The 22,190-nt window shown below is 42.5% G+C and overlaps 1 protein-coding gene across 1 annotated transcript in view; it reads left to right on the top strand.

Moving 5' to 3' along the window:
• Nucleotides 1-22,190, top strand: part of FAAP100 (FA core complex associated protein 100) — a 134,045-nt gene that overhangs the window by 22,780 nt on the left and 89,075 nt on the right. Inside the window, exons 8-10 of the mRNA XM_068263180.1 lie at nt 5,761-5,877; nt 14,080-14,169; nt 17,318-17,486. Coding sequence (XP_068119281.1) covers nt 5,761-5,877; nt 14,080-14,169; nt 17,318-17,449 — 339 coding nt within the window. The 3' untranslated portion in view covers nt 17,450-17,486. The remainder of the gene's footprint in view (nt 1-5,760; nt 5,878-14,079; nt 14,170-17,317; nt 17,487-22,190) is intronic.

Below are 22,190 nucleotides of genomic sequence, written 5' to 3'. Positions count from 1 at the left end.
AATGGTCCAAGTATATTTCTCTCAACAGAGTTTCAGTGGAAGAGTCCAGGTCAGGTGACTATATAAATATTGATGTATTGATGATGTTTTTAGACATATTGAGGATGTTTAGCATATATGAAAAAAACAATGTCTCAGGAATTTAATATTTTATCCCTAAATGTGAGGGGTTTAAACTCCAATAGAAAAAGGTTTTTGTTAAATAAACTAATTAAAGAAGAAGGGACAGATGTAATATGCATCCAAGAATCTCACTTGGATGAAAAAGGGGCATCTAAATTAAAAATATTACAATTCTCTAAAATATACCACTCCGTGCTACAGACCAAGAAAAAGCGTGGAGTGTTAATTGCATTTAAAGATTCCCTGGGTTTTGAACTTACAGAGGTTTATAATAGTCCTGATGGAAGACTGGTAGTAGTGAGAGGGAAAATTAATCTAGAGGAATTTACCTTTGCATGTGTATATTCACCTAATAAACATCAAGCCAATTTTCTCAATAAAAAATTAAAAAAAATAAAAAATTTAACAAAAGGTTCCCTGATTATATCAGGTGACCTAAACGCAGTTACAGACCCAATCATCGATTGTACTGCTGGAAAGAGGAAATCTTCTGCGGTTATTCAGTCCACTTTAGTCAACAATGAGCTGTATGACACATGGAGATGCTTGCACCCTGGGGACAGACAATATTCCTTTCACTCAGCCATATACCATTCTTTTACTAGAATAGACCACATATTAACAGATAATTTTTCACTCCCATTAGTATCAAAAATAGAGATAGGAACTAGAATATGGTCAGACCATGCTCCTATTACAGCTAAAATTAAACTAAAAAGCACCCCCAATAGCTCTAATTTTAATTGGAAAATGAACAAAATAGTCTTAAATTCAGAAACAACCTCCCCAATCATTAAAAATAATCTAGAAGAGTTCTTTTCCCTTAATGATACAGAAGGTATATCTAAAGTTACGTTATGGAATGCACATAAGGCCTATATTAGAGGCGTTTTTATGAAGCAAAGTGCAATTTTAAAAAGGAAGTTCAGAGAAAAAACAGATAAATTACTTAAGGAAATACAAAATTTAGAAAAATCTATTTTTATTCAGAACAAAAAAGAATTAGTGCCCAAACTAGAAGCTATCAGACAAGAATTAGCAGAGAACTTATACTCACAGTATGATAAATGGCAAACTATTTTAAAAGAAAATTGGTACTCAGACAAAAATAAAGCAGGGAAGGCCATGGCACAGAAAATTAAAGGTAGAAGAGTTAGACAAAGAATAATAAAAATTACCCACCCCGATACAAAAATCAATGTCCACCACCCCCAAGATATTGTTAATGCCTTAGCAGTATACTATGAAAAATTATATAATTTAAATTCAGATCCCCAGACCTACTCTCCATCCCAATTAGAGATAGATCAGTATTTAAATAAAATTAACCTACCCATTTTATCAGAATTCGAGCAAAAACAATTAAATATCCCTTTCCACTTAAAAGAAGTGGAATTAGCTGTCAGAATGCTGAAACAGGATAAGGCACCAGGAGTTGATGGATTTATTAATGCCTATTATAAAAAACACTCAAGTATTCTATCAAAACATTTGGTAAATATGTTCAATGAGGCAGCAACTCTTGGTGTCTTTCCTAAAGAAAACTTGACAGCAATAATAACCACTATCCCCAAAGAAGGAAAGGACCCATCTGACCCAGGGAGCTACAGGCCCATCTCCTTGTTGAATACAGATCTCAAACTCTATGCAAGAGTATTAGCAAACAGACTTGCTCCCCTTATACCGCAATTAGTTTCTCCAGATCAAGTAGGTTTTGTGCAGGGAAGAGGAACATGTGATGGAGCAAGGAAAGTTATGGCACTTCTGCATCAGGTTGGTCTCTGTCGGACGCCTACTCTCTTCATCTCTTTGGATGCGGAGAAGGCGTTCGACAGAGTCAGCTGGACATACATGTCTTCTGTACTACAGAGATTTGGGTGTGTGGGACACATCCACAGAGCTATTATGTCTCTTTACACACAGCCTTCTGCAAAGGTAATATCATCTAATACCTTTTCATCATCCTTTGATATTCACAATGGCACACGACAGGGATGTCCTCTCTCCCCTTTGATATATGTGTTAACACTTGAGCCCTTGGCACAGAGCATCAGAGACAATAAGAATATCCATGGAATTAGATTACCCTCAGCAGAGGCCAAACTTGGCTTATTTGCTGATGACATTTTATTGTACCTTCAGAGACCTGTAGAAACTTTACCCAACCTTAAAATTGAATTAGATCACTTCTCAAAAATATCCCATTATAAACTGAATGAAAATAAGACAAATATATTGCCATGTAATGTACCAGCTAAGTTATTAGAACAACTTAAACAATCTTGTTCATATACTTGGGAGCCTAAATTTATAAAATACCTAGGCATACATTTAACCCCCACCATCAACCAGTTATACAGAGAAAATTTTGAACCATGGTTAGGTAAACTCAAGATTCAACTAGACAATCTTTCTAAATTTGAATTTTCTTGGTTAGGAAGATCAGCCGCTTTTAAAATGTTAATTTTGCCCCAATTATTATATTTATTTAGAAATATCCCTATAAAGATCCCACAAAAATTCTTTACATCAGCACAAAGAATGATAAATAAGTTTGTTCTTATGAATAAAAAACCAAGGTTCTCAAATAAAATCTTAATTACCCCTTCTTTGAATATGGGACTAGGAGTACCAGATTTGGAAATTTATTACAAATCAGCAATCCTAGAACAATCAAGAGCTATCTGGTGTAATGATAGGAGTAAACAATGGGTAATAATAGAATTGGAACAAATCCCGGATAATGAACCCCTCCCCTATTTGGAAGCCAGACTAAATTGGAAAATTCCCTTAAAAATTCCTAATCCTATCACAGCTAACTTTATTAGAGTATGGAAGGAGATGATCCACTACAGTGAAAAACATCCTTTATCACTACATATAGAAGTCCCATTACTTAATTTAGCAAAGGCCTTGAAAAATTTAGATTTAGAAAATTGGTCACAAAATGGTATAATTAAAGTAGCTGATCTCATGGAAAATGATAAGCTTAAATCCTTTGAAGAACTTACCTCAACATATGACATCCCACAATCTGACAAACCCAAATACTCTAGAATTAAAAAATTCTTAGATAAACACTCCCCTCAAAATATATCCTATTTACCTCAAATAAAAAAACTTTTAGACCCACAAAATAATAAGAAAAAGGGAATTGCCATATTTAATAAAACACTTTTACAACTTAAAGATGAAGGCCAAAGATGGCAACTGAATAAATGGCAGGATCTATTAAACATAGATCTTGATCAGGAAGAGTGGGAGAGGGCCTACAGGTCTCTTAAAAAATCAACTAAATGTGTCCTGCATTATGAAAACTTTTTGAAGCTTCTGTGGCAGTGGTATTATACTCCAGAAAAAATTTCTAAGTTTGATGGCAATACTTCCCCCCTTTGCTGGAGAAATTGCAATGAAACTGGATCTTTAATTCACATTTTCTGGTCATGTCCAAAGATCACTAATCTCTGGGGAGAGATAGAGACATTTCTTAAACAATTGCCTATGTTTCTGAGCACAATTTCACCTGAAATGGTATTACTCCATGTTAGAACATGGGACCTTCCCCCGAGTGAAAGGTTTATTTTCAACCACATTTGTGTAGTAACTAGAATATTGATTGCCGACAACTGGAAGTCACACTATGTACCAACATTAGAAGAAGTATTAAGGAAAGTGGAATCCAACATGAGAGCTGAAAGATCTTGGGCTATAAAAAACAGTACTATAGGTGCATTTTGGAAAAAAGCTTATCTATGGCCTACTATATATGTTGATTCTAAGATTCAAGAAGTCTAATCTCTTATCTAACCCTCACATGGATAAATGAATAGTGACTATTAATGTTGTTGTACTAGGGCATTGTCTAGAAACTTAGTGTTGTTGTTGCCTGGCTTGGACTCTCCACTGTTACATTACATCACTTGGACCTACAAAGTAATAAGATAAGTATATTACTGTTATTGTACAAGAATACCTCAGTAAGAACTGTGAAAAGTAATTTTCAGCTGTTTAGTATAGTTTAGTTTAGTTTAGTTTAGTTTAGTTTAGAATTAGTTTAATTATATTAGTTAAGTCATAACATTAATATCTGAATAATTAATTGGAATTGGGAAAGCAAGACGTATACCAAAATATCTACATATACTCTATGTAGCCCAACTCGATGTAGTTTAACAGCTAAGTGAGATAGCAGTGATCCTGTGGGGACGGCAAGTATATAGGAATAATACTTAAAGAGGATGCGTCCTCTGGAGTCTCTGTAGGGAGGATTTAAGACCCCCATTCTCCAGAGGTACTGCTCCTACTAAACCTTAATTAACAATACATTTTAGGAATTCGTTAGAATGTAACTAACAGGATCACTGTTTAAAATAACAAAAATGACATTTAGGTTATTTTGGAAAGATAGGTGCTATTAGGCCTACAAAGATAAATAAACAATCCTTTCTTTAAAAATTTATGGTTTAAAATTGATTTAAACATTTTTTTTCTTGAAATTTGCACTATTTGCATATTTACGCGCTATTTACGTGGTTTTTATGCGTTTACTAGGCGTTTTCTGTGCGTTTAGCGATTTTTGCGCGTTATCGCGCGTTTAAGTGGCGTTTGACGCGTTTTTTTACGTGCTTACGCGTTATTATGCGTAAAACCTCATTGGGTTGCACTCATGTGTATTTTTGTGCGTATTCTTGCGTGTAGAGATGCACATATTTAACCTTTTAAGAACTAAATAGCAACAAGTATACTAAACTCAGCAATCATCTTAAGAGATACTAGCCATTGATTTATAAGGGAAAGTTATTATACACTGTTTATGTATAACTGAAACTGAATGTATATTTGAAAAATCAACAGTATATTTCTCATTGGACTGCTGTAATGTAAAAAGTAAGTTTATTTTTATATTGTTTTAATATGTCTTGGCATATTGTTAAAATTTTTTGGAAATTCCAATAAAAAATATTGAAAAAGAAAAGATATTTTAAACATTTGTATGGTGTATGACCACCTTAACAAATCTGACAGGTTTTGGAACAGTCCATCTCCTCATGGTGGACTATCATAGTTCTTTTTTTTTTTTTTTATTTAACTTTTACTAAATAACAGTTGCTAAGTCCAACTCCGAGCTATGCTCCTTGAAGACGGGTTGCTCCGTACTGTGCATTGTTGAATGAATCGGGCCATGGTGCCCAATCAGTGATCCCTTTCCCCTGCAGAAAAAGCGAAGGCTTCTCTCGGAAGCCTCGTACGTCCCTCTAAGCGTACAGAGATCAGCATGGTGTCCCCCTCCCCACCCACAGGCTGGGACACAGAAAACGGATCCGTATCTGTGTCCAAAACTGCCTGTATAGAGGGGATCGTCTTCCTATTGCCCTTCACTACCCCTCCGTGTATCCGGATCCATGTGCAGTCAGGGAAAATGTGGCAAATCCGGACCATCCGTTCAGTTTTTCAAAGTGTGTGTGTGTGTGTGTGTGTGTGTGTGTGTGTGTGTGTGTGTGTGTGTGTGTGTGTGTGTACCAGGCGGGTACTAGCAGCACTTGGAGTGGTCGTGTTAAGCAGACATAACTTAGTTGCAGTTTGTGATTTATGTGATCGATATGTAAAGTCCTTCTCCTGTCTCCTCTTCCTTTTCAGATATTAGTATCCGATCTGATGTCGGCAGGGAGTATCCCGGCCGTTGAGATACAGATGCTGAGCTCACACCTACACCTGGTGGCTTCTCTACACTTGTCTGTGATCCAACGTCTCCAGGTAATAACACCCATCCAAGCCACTGGGCTGTTTTGATTGGCTAGATAGATTCAGCCAATCAGAAGCCGCTTCCTGGTTTTCGGACTTCTCATTGGGGCTGTTCTTAAAGCATACCTGCTATCTAAAAAAGTCAAAAGGTACAAAAGATACTTACAAAGTTTCCAGATAGTCCCAGGACTACCCAGATCCCCCTACAGCCCACCGTTCCAGTGTTGGGTGCCTCTAAACTTATTTGACAAAAGCTTGTGGAATAGTATTCCTATGGGCACGCAGCCGCTGTGTATGGCAGTTTATCTGCTCTTAAAGTGAACCAGAGACAAAGCACCCTCATGTATTTTACCTTATATATCAATGGGAACATGACAGTAAACGCCTACTCTGCTCTTTGTTTTCATTCTTCTCTGCTAAATCTGCCTGTTAGCAGCTCTGATAAAATCTCTGACTGAGCATTCAGTCTAGCTTAGCCCGGAATGATTATAGCTGAGTCAGTCTTCTGTGATGTCTTTCCAAGCCTGCCCCCTCCTGGCTCTGCTTTCCTGCTATGTATCCTCGTAGCAGGAAACCAGAGTCACAAGCTATAACATTCCGACATTCCTGGGCAAAGCTAGAGAGCAAAGTAGGTGTTTACTGTGATGTTCCCATTAATATATATGGTAAAATACATGAGGGTGCTTCGTCTCTGGTTCTCTTTAGAGCTGCCATTGCATTCTTTTGTATAGCTGCTATATTCATATATTAAAATCTATCTAGTGATCACTTCTTAGCTCTCTGCTTCTACAGCAGACAGAGCTCCTGGGAATGTAGCAGACAAAGGAATTTAAACAAAAGATGATGTTATTACTTCTCAGATGGGCCAGAAGCTGCCCACTGAAGCCAGGAGCTTTCCACTGAAGAACGAAGTGATGCGTTTAAAGAGAAGCAGAGACGAAGCACCCTCGTGTATTTTACCATCTATATCAGTGGGAACATTAGAGAAAACACCTACTCTACTCTCTGTTTCATCCTTCACTGCTCAGCCTGCTTGTTATCAGCCCTGATAACAAGCAGGCTGTTATGTTATCAGCCCTGATAAAATCCCCGACTGAGCATTCAGTCTGGCTTTGCTCAGGAATCATTATAGCGGAGTCCGTCTTCTGTGGTGTCTTTTCAAGCCCAAGCCTGCCCCCTTCTGGCTCTGCTATAAGGACTCGGCTATAATGATTCCTGAGCAAAGCTAGACTGAATGCTCAGTCGGGGATTTTATCAGGGCTGATTGAAAGCAGGCTGAGCAGTGAAGGATGAAACAGAGCAGAGTAGGTGTTTACTGTCATGTTCCCATTGATCTATATGGTAAAATACATGAGGGTGCTTTGTCTCTGGTACACTTTAACTGTTTGAATGCTGTTGTGCTACATGTTTTTTTGTGTGGTAGTAGATTTTATGCTGTAAATAATCTAGAGCAAAGAAGAAATACAGAGTTTCATACCACGGTAAGCTAGCCTTATGTGCATCTATGAAACTGTATGAACACACGTTGCGCTGATATGGATTAGTTTGTAGATGCGCTAGGTCCAGAATCCCGCACTGGATCGCCCCCTCTTTCAAATCAATAACCGCTATTATATCAGAGGTTGGCGCTCACAGTAATCCACAATCCACCAGATTGATGGTAGAAAACTATCCCACGTAAGTTCTCAAAATCGCTTCACAGCAGCAGTTAAAAAAGTCCATACATAGTCCCCAAAAGCACTTAAGCAGCTGAAGGTCTCTTTCCGTACAAGACACAGAATGCTTCCGGATTCTTCAGTTATCACTTCAGAAAAATCAGCATATGGATAGAGAAGCACACGCCGTGTATTGAGATCCACTGATGGGTCAGATGGCGCCTTGGGACCATTTCCGGTCGTCCCCCACCACTCAGGCAATATCCCCATCACTTCCAGGAGTCAACTCCTCCGCATATGTACCTCAATAAAAACGCCTCAACATTCTGTAATACTGTATCTTTAATAAAGACTTTTCAAAGATTTTGCACTTACAATCGCCTCGATAAGTAAACAGCATAGAGTATTCCCACGGGATCTCCCCCGTCTTGGTGGCCGGTTGGCATGCACGTCCCTTCCAGCTATAGGAGTCCTGACCGTCGCGCACTCGGTCATCCACGACGTCCTTCGCCCGGGATCACGCCGCTGCCCTCGTGTGTGTGTGTGTGTGTTGCGTAGTGTCTTCCGCGTCTAGGCCCCGCCTTACATGTTTCGTCACTCTTGACTCATCAGAAGCTGGGGCTAGACGCCGTAAGACACTATTTGAATGCCCGGCTCCTCCCCCTCACAACTCAGTCCCCTCCTTCACGTCCTCCGCTGTATGCACCCACTAGGAGCGGCTACTACTGTATTCCCCAGACGTCTCGCTGCATAGCCCGCGCGCCCAGTACATATGCAGCTATTGAATCCTCCTATATCCTTCAATCGGGTAGTGCATACCATGCAGCCTACAGCCAATAGAGCCCCCTATACATAACAATTTAATCCACCGCAATGACCTCACTAACAATGAGATACATGATCACAAATCACAATTTAAAACTGATAATAACATTTTTAAAATAATTGTTGGCCTTTCTACATCCACCCCTCCCATCCATGTTCCGGGGTACCAACTATATAAACCTTACTTCCCCATTCCCACCACCCTCCTGCCCCTTTCCACTATCCCTATCTAGCACATGGGTGGGATCAGTGATGTGCCAGCTTCACATGATCTATTACTTTTGAATATCACTAAAATAGGTACATAACACCTCTTATTACATCTTATTGCACATTCCCATTATTATGGTGTACTACTGCTTCCCTGATATCCTCCTAGGTTCAAGTTCAACTAACCTGGAAACCGTTTACTTAGGATCTACAGCAAGGGGACCAGGACCATTTAATCCCCCAAAGATCAAACCAAATCAATATCTATGTTCAACCCCCTCAGGTCTCAGGGTCTCCATGTTGTAGATCCACCTGGTTTCTGCTTGTGATACCTGTTTTACCCAATTACACCCCCTCCAATCTGGTACCATTTTCTGCAAAGCACAGAACGACATTTTTTTTTAGAGTCACACTCCTGTTTATCCCCAAAATGGGAGGATAAACTGTGATTGGCGAAACCCTTTCTAATATTTCTTACTTGCTCTCCCATAGGTTCCTTAAGAGTCTTAGTGGTCCTCCCTACATATAGCCATCCACATTCACACCAAGTCATATAGACTACATATCTATCATTACATGTGATGAACTGCTTAATGGGGTATTCCTTATCATTACTAAAGGATCTACCCATGGAGGTTCTTACCCCCTTACTTTCCCTACATGCCTTACATGACCTGCATGGGTAAAAACCCGGTTTCTGTCACCCCTGCAGGGCCTCCTGTTTTTTAGGTTCCACACAGCTTGGCGCCACCATCTGTTTAAGATTCCATGCCCTCCTGTATATAAATTTGGGCCTTTGTGGGATAATGCATTTATTAGTGTTTAGTCAGTATTCAGTATTTCCCAATGCCTTTGGATGATATTTTGTATCTCCCTATATTGTGTACTGTAACCTGTAATGAAAGCGAGATCAAACTCACCTTGGTTTTCCATCTGCTGTTTGTCCTCCAATGTTTCCCCTCTTTCCATACCCCTCACCCTGGCCATCTCTTGTTCCAGGAATCGGGGGTCATACCCTTTCTCCAGGAACCTATCCCTTAAAATTCCTGCTTGCTCATCAAAATCCTGTATATCACTACAGTTCCTTCTCATCTTTAAGAACTGGCCCTTGGGAACCCCTTTGAACCAGGCTGGGGGGTGGCAACTCGTGACAGAAATAAATCCATTTCTATATGTCTTATAAAGTAGCTCCTTGTTTTGACCTCATTATTATTCCTTATAATTTCTAGATCCCAAAAAATGTATGTTGCGTTCACTCTTTTCTGCCGTTAGGGATATTCCAAGGTTGTTGGCATTTAACGTCTCCAAAAACACTTCAAGGTCCTCCATATTCCCCCCCCTCAATAAAAAACAAATCGTCTATAAAACGACTCCACATCCTAATGGGGGTGTTCCCCTCCACTATGCCTTCCTCCCATTTACCCATAAATACACTTGCTAAACTGGGGGCATAACTCGCCCCCATAGCACAGCCACATAGAACCGTCCATCATGCCAGAAATAATTACTTTCTAATGCAAATTTCAACGACCTTAGAATAAGCTCCCTCTGCTCTATCTTGAGCGTACCATCCTTGTCCATATAGTACCTGACCGCCTCCGGCCCTAAATCATGTCTTATATTTGTATATAAAGAAGCTACATTGGCTGTAACAATTCAGTCCCCTTGGCCCATCTCATAACCTTCTATTTTCTGCAACGTTTGGTATTTGGGTAATTTAGCTACCATGGGCTGTAGGTATTCATTAATATATTGCCACAGAGAGTGTGTTTTACCGACCCTATGCCGCTTATTATAGGTCTGCCGGGGCACCTGGTAGATAATGGGGATACGTGGATTTTCAGGGACTATATATTTAAATTCCTCATCTGTAATAAGTCCTCTATCCAGACCCTTCCTTAATAACTCCCTCAGTTTTCCCAAATACTTACCCGTTGGGTCTCCGCTCAGCAGGGTTTAGGCTTCTCTGTCTGTCACCAATCTATCCAACTCCTTTTTATGTTGTACTTTAAGGACCACCACACCTCCACCCTTATCCGCCGGTCTTACCACAAGACCTTTCTCCTCTAACATCTCCTTGGCGATGGTCCCCTCCCTCCCCTTTCTAATTTCTGGCATTCCATTCACGTCACTGATAACCATATCTTTAAAGACTTCAGGAGCATTGTAGTTTCCATCTTGGGGGTTGAATGTTTATTTGCTTGGTAAATTAGTGTGTTTATACTCTTTATTTTCCATTTCCCTCCCCTACCTTTTGGGCCTGCCCGCAAAATATTTTTTTAAGTGTAGCTTTCTTGTGAATTTATTTATATCAATGTATGTGTAATGATCGGCTCTTCTGTCTGCACAGGCAGACAGCTGTTTGACCATTTTGTAAATCTGAGTGCGGCAGGTCCCTGGAAAAGAGACCTGTCTACACTCTGCAAGCTGCGGAGTTGCTGTTCTGGGGAGGAATTTGCATCTACTTGTCATGCAAATTGCTTAGCTGCTTCCTCTGATGGCTTGCAGTATAAAAACCATTTCTTCCCAGAATTCCTGGCTGGTCATGATGGTTTGTTCCTGCTGACTTACCTGGAGTCTCAGACTTTGCTAATCGTTTGTTAAGATTATCTTAGAGTAATTCCTGGGGAGTGCACTAGGCATTCCTTCTAGCGTAGTCAGGTTGTATTATCTGTTTGCCTTCTACTGTCTATCTGTTGCGATTGTCTTGTCACCAGCGGCGGTCGACAGGAAATCGTTCTGTCTGTTGGGATCGCATTCGCCCTAGCGGTAGTGGCGGTGGTTCCCTCTGTATTCTGCCTTAGGGGTGCTAACCAGAGCAGTGGTTGCTACTGGTAGCCCCATCTGTCTGTCTGTCTGGATCGCATTCACCCTAGCGGTAGTGGCGGTGGTTCCTTCTGTACTCTGTCTGGGAGTGTAGGCCAGAGCTGCGGTTGCTGCTGGCTACTCCTTCTCTCTGTCTTGTCTGGTACGAACGCTTGCTGTAGGCTCGGTGAGGTAACCGTTTAGCAAGCGTTCGCGTTCCCTATTTTCGTGTTTGTGTTACATTGGTTAGTTAGGGTGGCACGCTTATCACTGGGCGCCTAACGCGCGGTGATCGTGTCTTTAACGCGTTCGCTGTTGCGAATGAGTGCGGAGTTTGCGTTTAGCTAGCGTTTGTTGTTTGACGGTCTGATCATTGTTATTTGCTATGTCTTTCTTGCTACACTTGTGCTCTGTCTGATTCGGTCTTGTGTCACTATTGGGAATCGCCACTCTTGCGATTGCGTTCCCACTTCGTTTCCGCTGGTGTGTGTTCACCGTCGCTGGGTGGCGACTAGATTGGTGGACACACATACACTGGCAATCGCCACTCTAGCGATTGCGTTCCCACTTCGTTTCCGCTGGTGTGTGTTCACCGTCGCTGGGTGGCGACTAGACACACATACATTCTGTTTCTGTGCTCTCTCTCTCTTTAAGGGCTATCTTGCCCTGCATTGCTTCAACTAGTGCAATTCCCATCTGGCATCTGTGGCAGGGCAGAGGCTGTGTTTCTCTGCACTCCACAGCTCCATCTGCCGGTGGGAATTTCCCTCTACAGGTGCATTGCACCTAACCTGGGTTCTGTTAAATTACACGCTTGTGGAGGATTTCCGCAGTGTCAGCGCACATCTTGTGCGCTGACCACGGAAATAATTCTGCAATCGTTACAGTATGTGCTAAATTTATCCAATCCCTGTTTGGGTACAAATTTAAGACCCTTATCCAACAATGGTAGTTCCTCCTTGGTAAGTGAGACTCCGCTTAAATTATATATTCCCTCCCCTATAAGTTTCCCATTCTTTTTATTCCCTCTCTCCTCTTCCCCGCCTCCCCCCCCCCCCCCCCTTGTTCCTCGTCTTGCCCTCTTTTTCCCTGATACCCCTGGTAAGGTGCTAGTGCTCTCTTCTCCATCCTCCACTCCCTTTCCCTAAATCGTGGGCTGTTTCTAAAAAAGGCTCAGTCTGTCTTTGCTGCCTAATTGGATCATACCTATTTGATATCGGGCCTGGACGGAAGACACTACGCAACACACACACATGAGGGCAGCGGCGTGATCCCGGGTGAAGGAGGACGTGGATGCCCGAGCGCGGCGGCAGGACCCCTATAGCTAGAAGGGACGTGCATGCCAACCGGACACCAAGACGGGGGAGACCCCGTGGGAATACTCTATGCAGTTTACTTATCGAGGAGATTTTAAGTGCAAAATCTTTTAAATGTTTTTATGAAAGATACAGTCTTACACTATGTTGAGGCGTTTTTATTGAGGTACATATGCGGAGGAGGTGACTACTGGAAGTGAAGGGGATATTGCCTGAGTGGTGGGGGACGACCTGAAATGGTCCCAAGGCACCATCTGACCCGTCAGTGGGTCTCAACACACGGTGGGTGCGTCTCACTGGGGTGTGGTGACGGCTTCTCTATCCATATGCTGATTTTTCTGATGTGATAACTGATGAATCAGGAAGCATTCTGTGTCTTGTACGGAAAGAGACATTCAGCTGCTGAAGTGCTTTTGGGGACTATATATGGACTTTATAACTGCTGCTGTGAAGTGATTTTGAGAACTTGTGTGGGATAGTTTTTTTACCATCAATCTGGCGTATTGTGGATTACTGTGAGCGCCAACCTCTGATATAATAGCTGATATGTGCGTCTATGGAGAGCTGATCCATCACTCCCTGATCAGAAATCAATCTGATAGTGATCATGCAGGGGGAAGAGTTAGGGCCCATTTCCACTATCGCGAATTCGCATGCGTTTTTCGCATGCAAATTCGCATAGGAATACAAGTGAATGGGACTGTTTCCACATGGGTCACATTTGTCTTTCAGTTTCTACACTTTTCAGAAAACTGAAAGACAAGTGTGACCTCTACTTTACAACAGCTAATGTAATTTATAGAGAAAACTGACAAATTGTTCTCAGTTGAAAACAGTTTTTCTGTGCAGAAAACGCGTACGAAAGCCGGTAAGTGTGACCCCTGCCTCAGGATTCCTTTGCGTTTTTCTGTGCAGAAAAAATTTGCATGGCAGAGCCAGCAGAATTCGCATACCGCTATGCGAATCGCATACAATGTATTTAATAGGAAATTCGCATGAGGTTCGAGTATGCGAATTTTCATGCGAATTCGCATAGAAACAATGGAAAAGCACACCAGCACTGCCATGGTTAAACTCGTATACATGTCATCCATGCGAATTTTCATGAAAATTCGCATAGACCCGCATGCGAAATTCGCATCCGCATGCAAATTTTTACCGCAGTGATTCGCACCGCACAAGTGGAAATGCAGCCTGACTGTTCTGTCACCAGAGGCCATATTGAGGATGCAAGGGCATGTTTCTTACATCCACTGTCTATATTGGGATAAAAGCACATTTTTGGGTAAAGGTCTCCTGTAGCAGATCCCCCTGTTGTCTCAGTAAGGTGGGCAGGAAGAGAATGGGCCGCTTGGGGAATCCTCTGATGATGTCCATTGAAGTTGTCCATTTTCATTTCCCAGGGGTTACTTCAGCAGATCCGGGCAGATGGCCGCCCTCACGCCCCTGACTTAGATCTGGGGAAGATCCAGCAGTTGTGCAGCACCCGGGAGGTAGGTCAGGTCTTCTGTATTCTTCTGTGAGTTCTATCATTTGGCCTATAGGAGAAAAGGTCCTGGAACACAACAGGTATTGAAGTAATGAAAACCACTAAGTGGGAGCACGGGGCTGAAAGGGTTAGAGACTAGAAAAATATATTGAGTCAGGCCCTGCTTCACATTCAATAAACAACTTTATTCAAAAAGGTGAACAACACTGTATTGACACTGCGTGCCTCTTTAAAACCATAAAAACACTCACTGCAGATGTTAAACACGCAGCCGGCTGGGCTCACACGTACAGCAAACTTATCGCACCAATCACACCTGGGATCCCAACACACTCCTGTTAGACTATAGATACTGACTGTTTAATGGAGCACAATAAGCACAAGCATAGTCCCAAGACTGGTTCTTCGCCAAAGCACAAGGACAAAACAGAGGGCAGAAAGCTACTTCACAGATCCACAGCTCTAGGTGCATATGCACATGCAGTTAATGTAAACCGGCTGCCTCACTGAGGCTCTCACCACTCAGTCGACCAGTTGATGATCATCGCTATTCCAGCTGCTGTGGGGTAGAAGGTTGCTTGGTAGATGGCCTCCCCTGCTGCAGACAGTTCATATGTCCAGGATAATGGACTCCCTCAGGTGTCTAATGGAGGACGTGTGCACACGTGTGTAGCCTGCCGGTGATGTAACCAGCCACTCAGCCCTTCATGGGTGATGCCTTCCGCAAAGGTCAGCCGGCGCCAGGCTCCTTCGTAGGCTTGAAGCAGGGTCAGTGGCTGTGCTGCGCTTGGTGTGCAGTGAGGACGCCTTCACCACGCGTATCGGCCGCTTCCGGCCTTAATCATGTGATCTGGAGGCTGGGTTCTGAGCCTGACGTTTTTATAGCGTCATCGTCCATGCGGCCAAAAATCCGCGTCTCTATTGCCATCATGCGGATATTTAGGTTTTGGTCATACGCGTGGACGGGGATAAATTTTCGCATTGACTGAGGCACCATCTTGTGGATGTTTCACAAATTGCATCTCCAGTAGTTAATGTACCATCACTTCTCATAGGCAGTTGACTGTGCATGTGCCATCTAGTGGATATTTTTATTAGTGCAGCCATATATAGTTGTTTCATTCGCTTTGTATATATTGTCAAGACTATCCAAGCCTCTTTTAGAACTAGCATGGAACCATATTGTTTCATCCATTATGGCATTATTTCTTCAGTCCACTATTACTATCACTATAACCTCTTAGCATAGGGCAGAACTTCATTTCTCACTCACAGGCTATAGAGTATTAGAGAACTATCAGTGATTTCTATTCAACACCTCAGCATTCATTCAAGGTTTTGGACATGGCTGATCATTATCCAGTATATTATGATGACGACAAAGTGGGGGAGGAAACGGAGAGGGGGGGGGGGGGGGGAGAAGTAAAGTCCGTGAGGCTCTCAATTTTTGGGTTATCTCTCAGTCATGGTAGAACACATAGAGATTAAGTGGACCTATAAGAATGAAGCAAAGCTAAACTCTGTATTGAGGCCGTTAGGTGTCAACGTGCCTAGCTGGTAAATCCAGCGTGTTTCAATCTGCCTCAATTTACGATCGAGGTCGCCCCCTCTAGTTGACGGCTCCGATTTATAGATACCCTTAAATTTTAGCAACTCAGGATTTGCATCATGAAACAGATGAAAATGTACTCCCACTGGTGACTTGTCAAATTTATCCTTGCTCCTGATAACCGACATATGTTTCTGAATACGCTGCGTGCATAACATCTGCAGTGAGTGTTTTTATGGTTTTAAAGAGGCACGCAGTGTCAATACAGTGTTCACCTTTTTGAATAAAGTTGTTTATTGAATGTGAAGCAGGGCCTGACTCAATATATTTTTCTATCATTTGGCCTGGCTGGTTTACTGTGACTTAAAGGAAAAGCGTATTTACAAATAGGTTAAATTGCTCCCAAGTTACTCCTTGATCAGTACTGCCGCGATAATTAATTACTAATCTATTTTCCCTGAATATGTGAGAACCTTTCAGCCCAGTGGTGGCGCTACACGGGGAACTGCGGAACTGCCCCCCCCCCAGGAAATCACTGTGCCCCTCTGAATCCCCCCCCCCCCCCCTTCCCTGCTTAGTAACATTCCGTTAAGTGGTTAAGTGTTTTCAGGCTTCAGCAGCATACACTGAACAGGATAGGGTCTGTTAAAAAGCAACCTCCATGCTGAGACTATGTAAGTGTTAAGTAAAGCAAGGATATTATCCATTTGCCCTAAATACCTCACAAGCCTTGCAAGATCCCTTGTAATTAATGTATCTGGATGACACTTATATTTGCACACACAAAAAATCTTTCTCCTTCTGATTGTGTGTTCCAACATTGTCCGTCAATAGGAATAGAGACTGAATGCTTCCTAGCTGAAAGCTTACTTCCTTTTTCTTTTAAATGATGATAATCCTGATTCAAAACGTCCTGTAAAATACAATCTCTATTCTCCAGCAATGCATAGCTACTAAGATAAGGAAACACACATTTACACACACCACACACAGTGTTTCTCTGCCTCATGCCTCTTCCCCCCTCCCCCCTTACTTGTAGAGTGTTAACACACAGGCTGGAAGCTGGAGTGATGTGTCTGTGATCTGTCCACACAGGAGCAGCACGCTAGCAAGTAAGGATTAAAGCATGTCCGCAAACTAGCCAGGTACATCTGTAGGTAACTTTTCTTCAATAATGGCACCATCAGTTGGGCAATCTGCTCTGCTCAAAAGTTCTGATTGTGATATTTATATTTGGTTCCTATCATTGCTGAACTAGTTAGTCTTATTTTTTTTGGGTGGCAGTAAGCGAACCACACTTCTATGCAGTCTGCAATAATACCGGTCAGGCCTTCCCCCATATAGCCTACAGATGAACCACGGCGGACCATCAGAGCGGACACTACACCGTCCGCTCCCGCTGGCCACACGTGGTAATGGGAACAGAGCCTAACACTTAAAAACCCGAAGGGCAGTAAAAATAATAGATTTTAATTATGTGGACAGGCCTTAGATGAAGATTTTTTTTTTCTCCCCCCCCCCCCCCCCCCTTCTACTGGGGGAATAAGCTTTGCACGCAGACCTGTACCTTCTGGGTCTCTGATGCCCCAGTGTTTGTGTTTAGCCATTGCTGAAGGAGCTGAAGACACTGAGGGAGCGCCAGTGTGCAGATGATGAAGCAGTCTCCCGCGCAGCCACCCAGAGACTCCTCCACATCTACAGGGAGCTGCGAGACCCAGGCCTGCTCTTCATGTGACCCTCCATGCGGTCCTCTCCTCCTCTCTGCGCTCCAGGTAGGCACAGTCCTCACAAGCATGGGGAGAACGTATACATTCCACAGTGATTCACCTCCCAGCAGTCAACATGCTGCTCTTATAAATTTTAAAGTAGGGTGAAAGTGCAAATTGAAAGTAGTGTAACTATTAGTGTAATATTCTATGTACTCGCATATACTGTAAGCCGACCCGTGTATAAGCCGAGGTACCAACTTTTCCCTCAAACCAGGAAAAAGTGATTGACTCAAGTATAAGCCCTCCCAAATATAGCTGCCTCCGCAGTAGCCAGATGTTCCCCCAGTACAAGTCAGCCTCCATCCCCATAGCCAGATGTGCCCCAAGGATGATATAGCTGTGTCTCAAGGCCCCACTAGATGGCGTCAAAGATATGAGACACACAGCAATTGCCACACAGGAAGAATCCCCGATCATTGCACCGCTGGCATGTTGCTTGCACTCACCGCTCCACAAGCGAGGGGGACACAGGTAGTCTTGAGCAGCGCACTCTGCACACCGTGTTTCAGGGGATGGGGGACACGTGAGCAGTGAGCCAGTTGGCAAGAGCAAGATCACTAGTGGAAGATCCTCACGCTCCTCTGCCAGTAACAAAACCTGCTCCACTGACTCTCATATGAGCCGAGGGTGTAACTTTTCAGCACAATTTTATGCTGAAAAATTAGGCTGATACACAAGTCTATATACAGTAGTTCTCCCCTAACCACTTTTTTTTTTTATATAAATACAGTTATACGTTAGCGGAGTCCCTGTGCAGCGTCTGTATACCAGAATGTGCCAAGCTACAGGCAGCTCTCTTCTTCTTCTTATAGCTCACTCCTCTCTGTGGTAATGGCTGACGCATCATTCGGAAATGGAACTGCACATATTCCCACTGTCCCGATACCGATGTCAGACACAGTTTTCCATTTGTCCCACTTTAAGTATGTAAATTAAAATGGGCAAACATTGACTAAATAATAAACAAATGAATGTTGTAAAAATGTTATTCCTTAAAGTGAACCTCCGGACTAAAAATTGACTCAGCAGCACTGAAAAGGACTGGTGTTTCTTTAAGTTTAACAGCATCAGAACTTTTTTTCTCTTATACAAGCCTCATTTTTAGCTGCACAGAAGAAAACTGCCCGGGCATTTTTCCCCTAATGCTGTGCAAAGCATGATGGGATTTTTTTTTTTTTTTTCATTTTGAATTTGACATTTGAAGCCTAGCGCATGCAGCTGGGAGGGGTTATCAGGACACAGGACAGTTGGAACTGTGTCTCCTGCTCCCTGTCACCTCCTTTCAACCAAAAAGATGGCTGCTCCCATGACAAAGATGGCAGCCCCCATGAATCACAAACATTTGCCTGTTCTTTTAAAACGGGGTGGGTAAGAGATATTGCCTATCTATTCTAATTAACATAACTAATGTAACTTAATAACAGTATGTTTGTTTAGGCCGAAGTTCCCCTTTAAGTTATATGCAGTAATGTTCCTGGTTTAAGTACAGTATATTTTCGCCCCTTGAGACTTCATCTTCGCCTCAGGGGCGTAGATATACGTACATCATGATTGCGCGCCTCATGTGCTCTTGCGTGCGTTCTCGGTGCCACCTGTTACTACACTGATCGGTGAATGGGAACAGGTGTTCCCAAAACCGATCAAAGTGCCTGTACACAAAGATCACTGGCAGTGGTCATTAAGTAAAAACACACGCATTACTTCCTGTGTACTGTTCAAATCGGCGAATAAAATGTGTGGGTTTTTTCCACAGTAGCACGTTTTTATTTTAAAGCTATAATGGCCATAAACTGAGAAGTAATTAATTTTTCTTTTTTTTCTTTCTATTTTCATTAAAATGCATTTAGAATAAAATAATTCTTAGCAAAAAGTACCACTCGAAAGCCTAATTGGTGGAAAAAAAAAAAAAAGATATAAATCATTTTGGTGTTGTAAGTAGTGATAAAGTTATTAGCCAATAAAAGGGAGGAGAGCTGAAAGGTGAGAATTTCTCTAGTCCATAAGGGGAAAAAGCCCTCAGTGGTCAAGTGGTTAAGAGCCGGTTTCCATTGTATAGGGATTGCACTGCGTAAATTTGCTTTGGAAATGTGTATCTATGGTACAATGTCGATTCACTGTGGGTGCTTCATGCAGATCCGTTTCAGGGGGAAAAAATGGACAGCAGTGTTTCCCATACGATTCGCATCTAATGGTAGTGAATGGTCCTGCATTGTACATGCGTCTTCGCGTTTTGATGCACCAATAAAAGGCATGCATTTTATGATGTTTCCTATCAAACATTCCTCCTTTTATTTTCTGAGTAGTCAGTGTTGTCATGTTGCTATGGAGATTAAAAAACGTATGTGAAAACTTGCATCCAAAAAGCACAAAAAAACCCTCATACATTTTTATCAATTTGCGTAAATAAAAATGCATATTCTCCTCCATAGTCAAACTGAATGCTGACGGCTCTTGCCAGCGGAAATAATGCCCATGTGTGGAACATTTATAAGCAGTAGCAAGTCTACAATTGCAATAGTATTGTATCAAATTCATTTAGAAAACTCTGTTAGGGCTCGTTTCTAAGGCCGTTTTTGCCCTTTTTTTTGGGCGATTTTCAAAAACCCTTCTTTAATGATTCCCTACAAGAGAGTTCACATCTGAGCGGTTCGTTTGCGATCCGCTCAGCAAAGCGCTGCCTGTTGTTTTTTTTTTTTTTTTTTTTTTTTGAGGCAATTTTGCCTCAATGGAAGGTATAGGAAAAATGCAAAATGCTCACAAAATCGCTTTGTGCAGCAATTGTTTGCATTTTTTAAGAATAAATACATTGTATTCTTTTTGCGGGTCAAAGAGTTCACTTCCTGACTTGCGTCAGGGCGTGAATTAAACAAACGCTCTGGAAAAGCGCTTTTAACAAAAACGTACCGCCCACCCAAGTGTCGGGAATCACAAAAAAATTGTGACACGCCCAATGCTAACGCTATCGGAACGCAATGTGAACAAGGTCTTACAGTGAGGGAAATATTCTCTTCCCTGCTTACAGCCACACTGAATTCTGCAAAAAGACCTTTCTGTTGCGTATTACTGTCACCCTCATCAACTGCAGTTGTTGATAAGCAGGGCTGTGGAGGAGGAGCCGGAGCAATTTTGGGTACCTGGAGTGAGTCGGAGTCGGTGGTTTCAATAAACTGAGGCGTCGGATAATTTTTGAACGAAATTCATAGCCTTTGTAAAAATTAGACTAAGGAGTCGGGAGTCGGCTTTATAAACTGAGGAGTCTGATGATTTTTGTATCTACTCCACAGCCCTGGTGATGAGAAGACATTTGGGAAAGCTGTGCAGCATGTTACTGATAAACTTCCAAACAAAGTGAAGCAGTCAGATAAAACGTGTTAGAAGCAGCCAATAAGGACTGCCTCTGACAACCTAGCGGGTGTACAGCAGTTCCTGATGCACAGCAACAGAACACTGCAGGCTAGCGACGACTCTGTACAGCCTTGGCCCTGCTATGTTGTCCAAGGGATGGGGTCCCAATCCCCACTGGGTGACATTCATTTAAGATGTGTTAGGGCCTTTAGCCTTTTTAGTACTTTCAGTAACAATCAGGGCCGGATTTACTATATGGCACTGTGGGCACGTGCCTACAGGCACCTGATGATGGAAAGGCGGCTCACTCACCTCCCCTAGTCCCTCGCTCCTTCCCTATGCAGAGTCCCAAGCAGAGAGAATGAGATAAAGGGAGGGGGTGGGAACACCAAGAGCCCAATGGTGTGATATTGTATAGATGAAAATTTAATGAGTAATATAACAATTTAATACTCACAAACCAGGTTTACCATTAGGCAACCACTGTGAAGGCAGGTGGGGAGATTAACCTGACCCCACTCAGGATTAAAAGTCGCTCTCTGTAGATGGGAAGAAGATGGGTACAACCCTCCACCAAGGGTGGACTTAGCAATATGTAGAAGCTTTCCAGAGGCGCCAATAGAATAAGTGGTGGGCCTATCCCATCCATGCAGACAAGGCAAACAAAGGAAGGACTGTGGCATCAACAGTCAAACAACAATTTATTTATACTCCACAGTAAAAATAGGCAACGCGTTTCATGGGCTCAATCCCGCTTCATCAGGCCAATCAAAAAGGAGCATACAGCTTATCAGCATCAAAACCACACTGAGCGCCTCTATAGAGAGAATGAGAGGTTACTTACCCAGCTCTTGGCATTCCACTGACAAGCTCTCCTGTCAGTCGGAGGCACCACTAGCTACTTCATACTGAGGATACCTCTGACTACCTAATGCTAAGGGACAGCTGTAGCTACCTATGACGGGCAAGAGAGCTAATGGTGAAGTGACAGCTGGGACAGCCAGCACACTTGCAGTGGGGTTTGTAGGTTCATGTAGGGCCGAAGTCTAGGGTGCCGGGACATGTGTGCCTATAGGCTCCAGTATTGTAAATCCGTCCCTGGTAACAGTCTAGCAAAGTATTGTAGAAGTATGCATGGTGTAGATATTTACTTTAGCTTTCTTGGCATGACTGATTGCTCTCCTTTCTTGACGTGTCTTTGGTTACACTGCTTTCTTGGCATGACTTTGGTTGCACTACTTTCGTGACCTTGCTTTGCTTGCACTGTTTTCTTGACATGAATTTGGTTTCGCTGCTTTCTTGACGTGACGTTGACAACTGTTTTCTTGACGTGACTTTTGGTATCTCTGCTTGCTTGACATG

The sequence above is a fragment of the Hyperolius riggenbachi genome, chromosome 12, assembly GCF_040937935.1.
Source record: "Hyperolius riggenbachi isolate aHypRig1 chromosome 12, aHypRig1.pri, whole genome shotgun sequence".
NCBI classification, from domain to species: Eukaryota; Metazoa; Chordata; class Amphibia; order Anura; family Hyperoliidae; genus Hyperolius; species Hyperolius riggenbachi.
The sequence above is the reverse complement of the archived record's forward strand: the minus strand, read 5'-3'. Positions and strand labels throughout refer to the sequence as shown.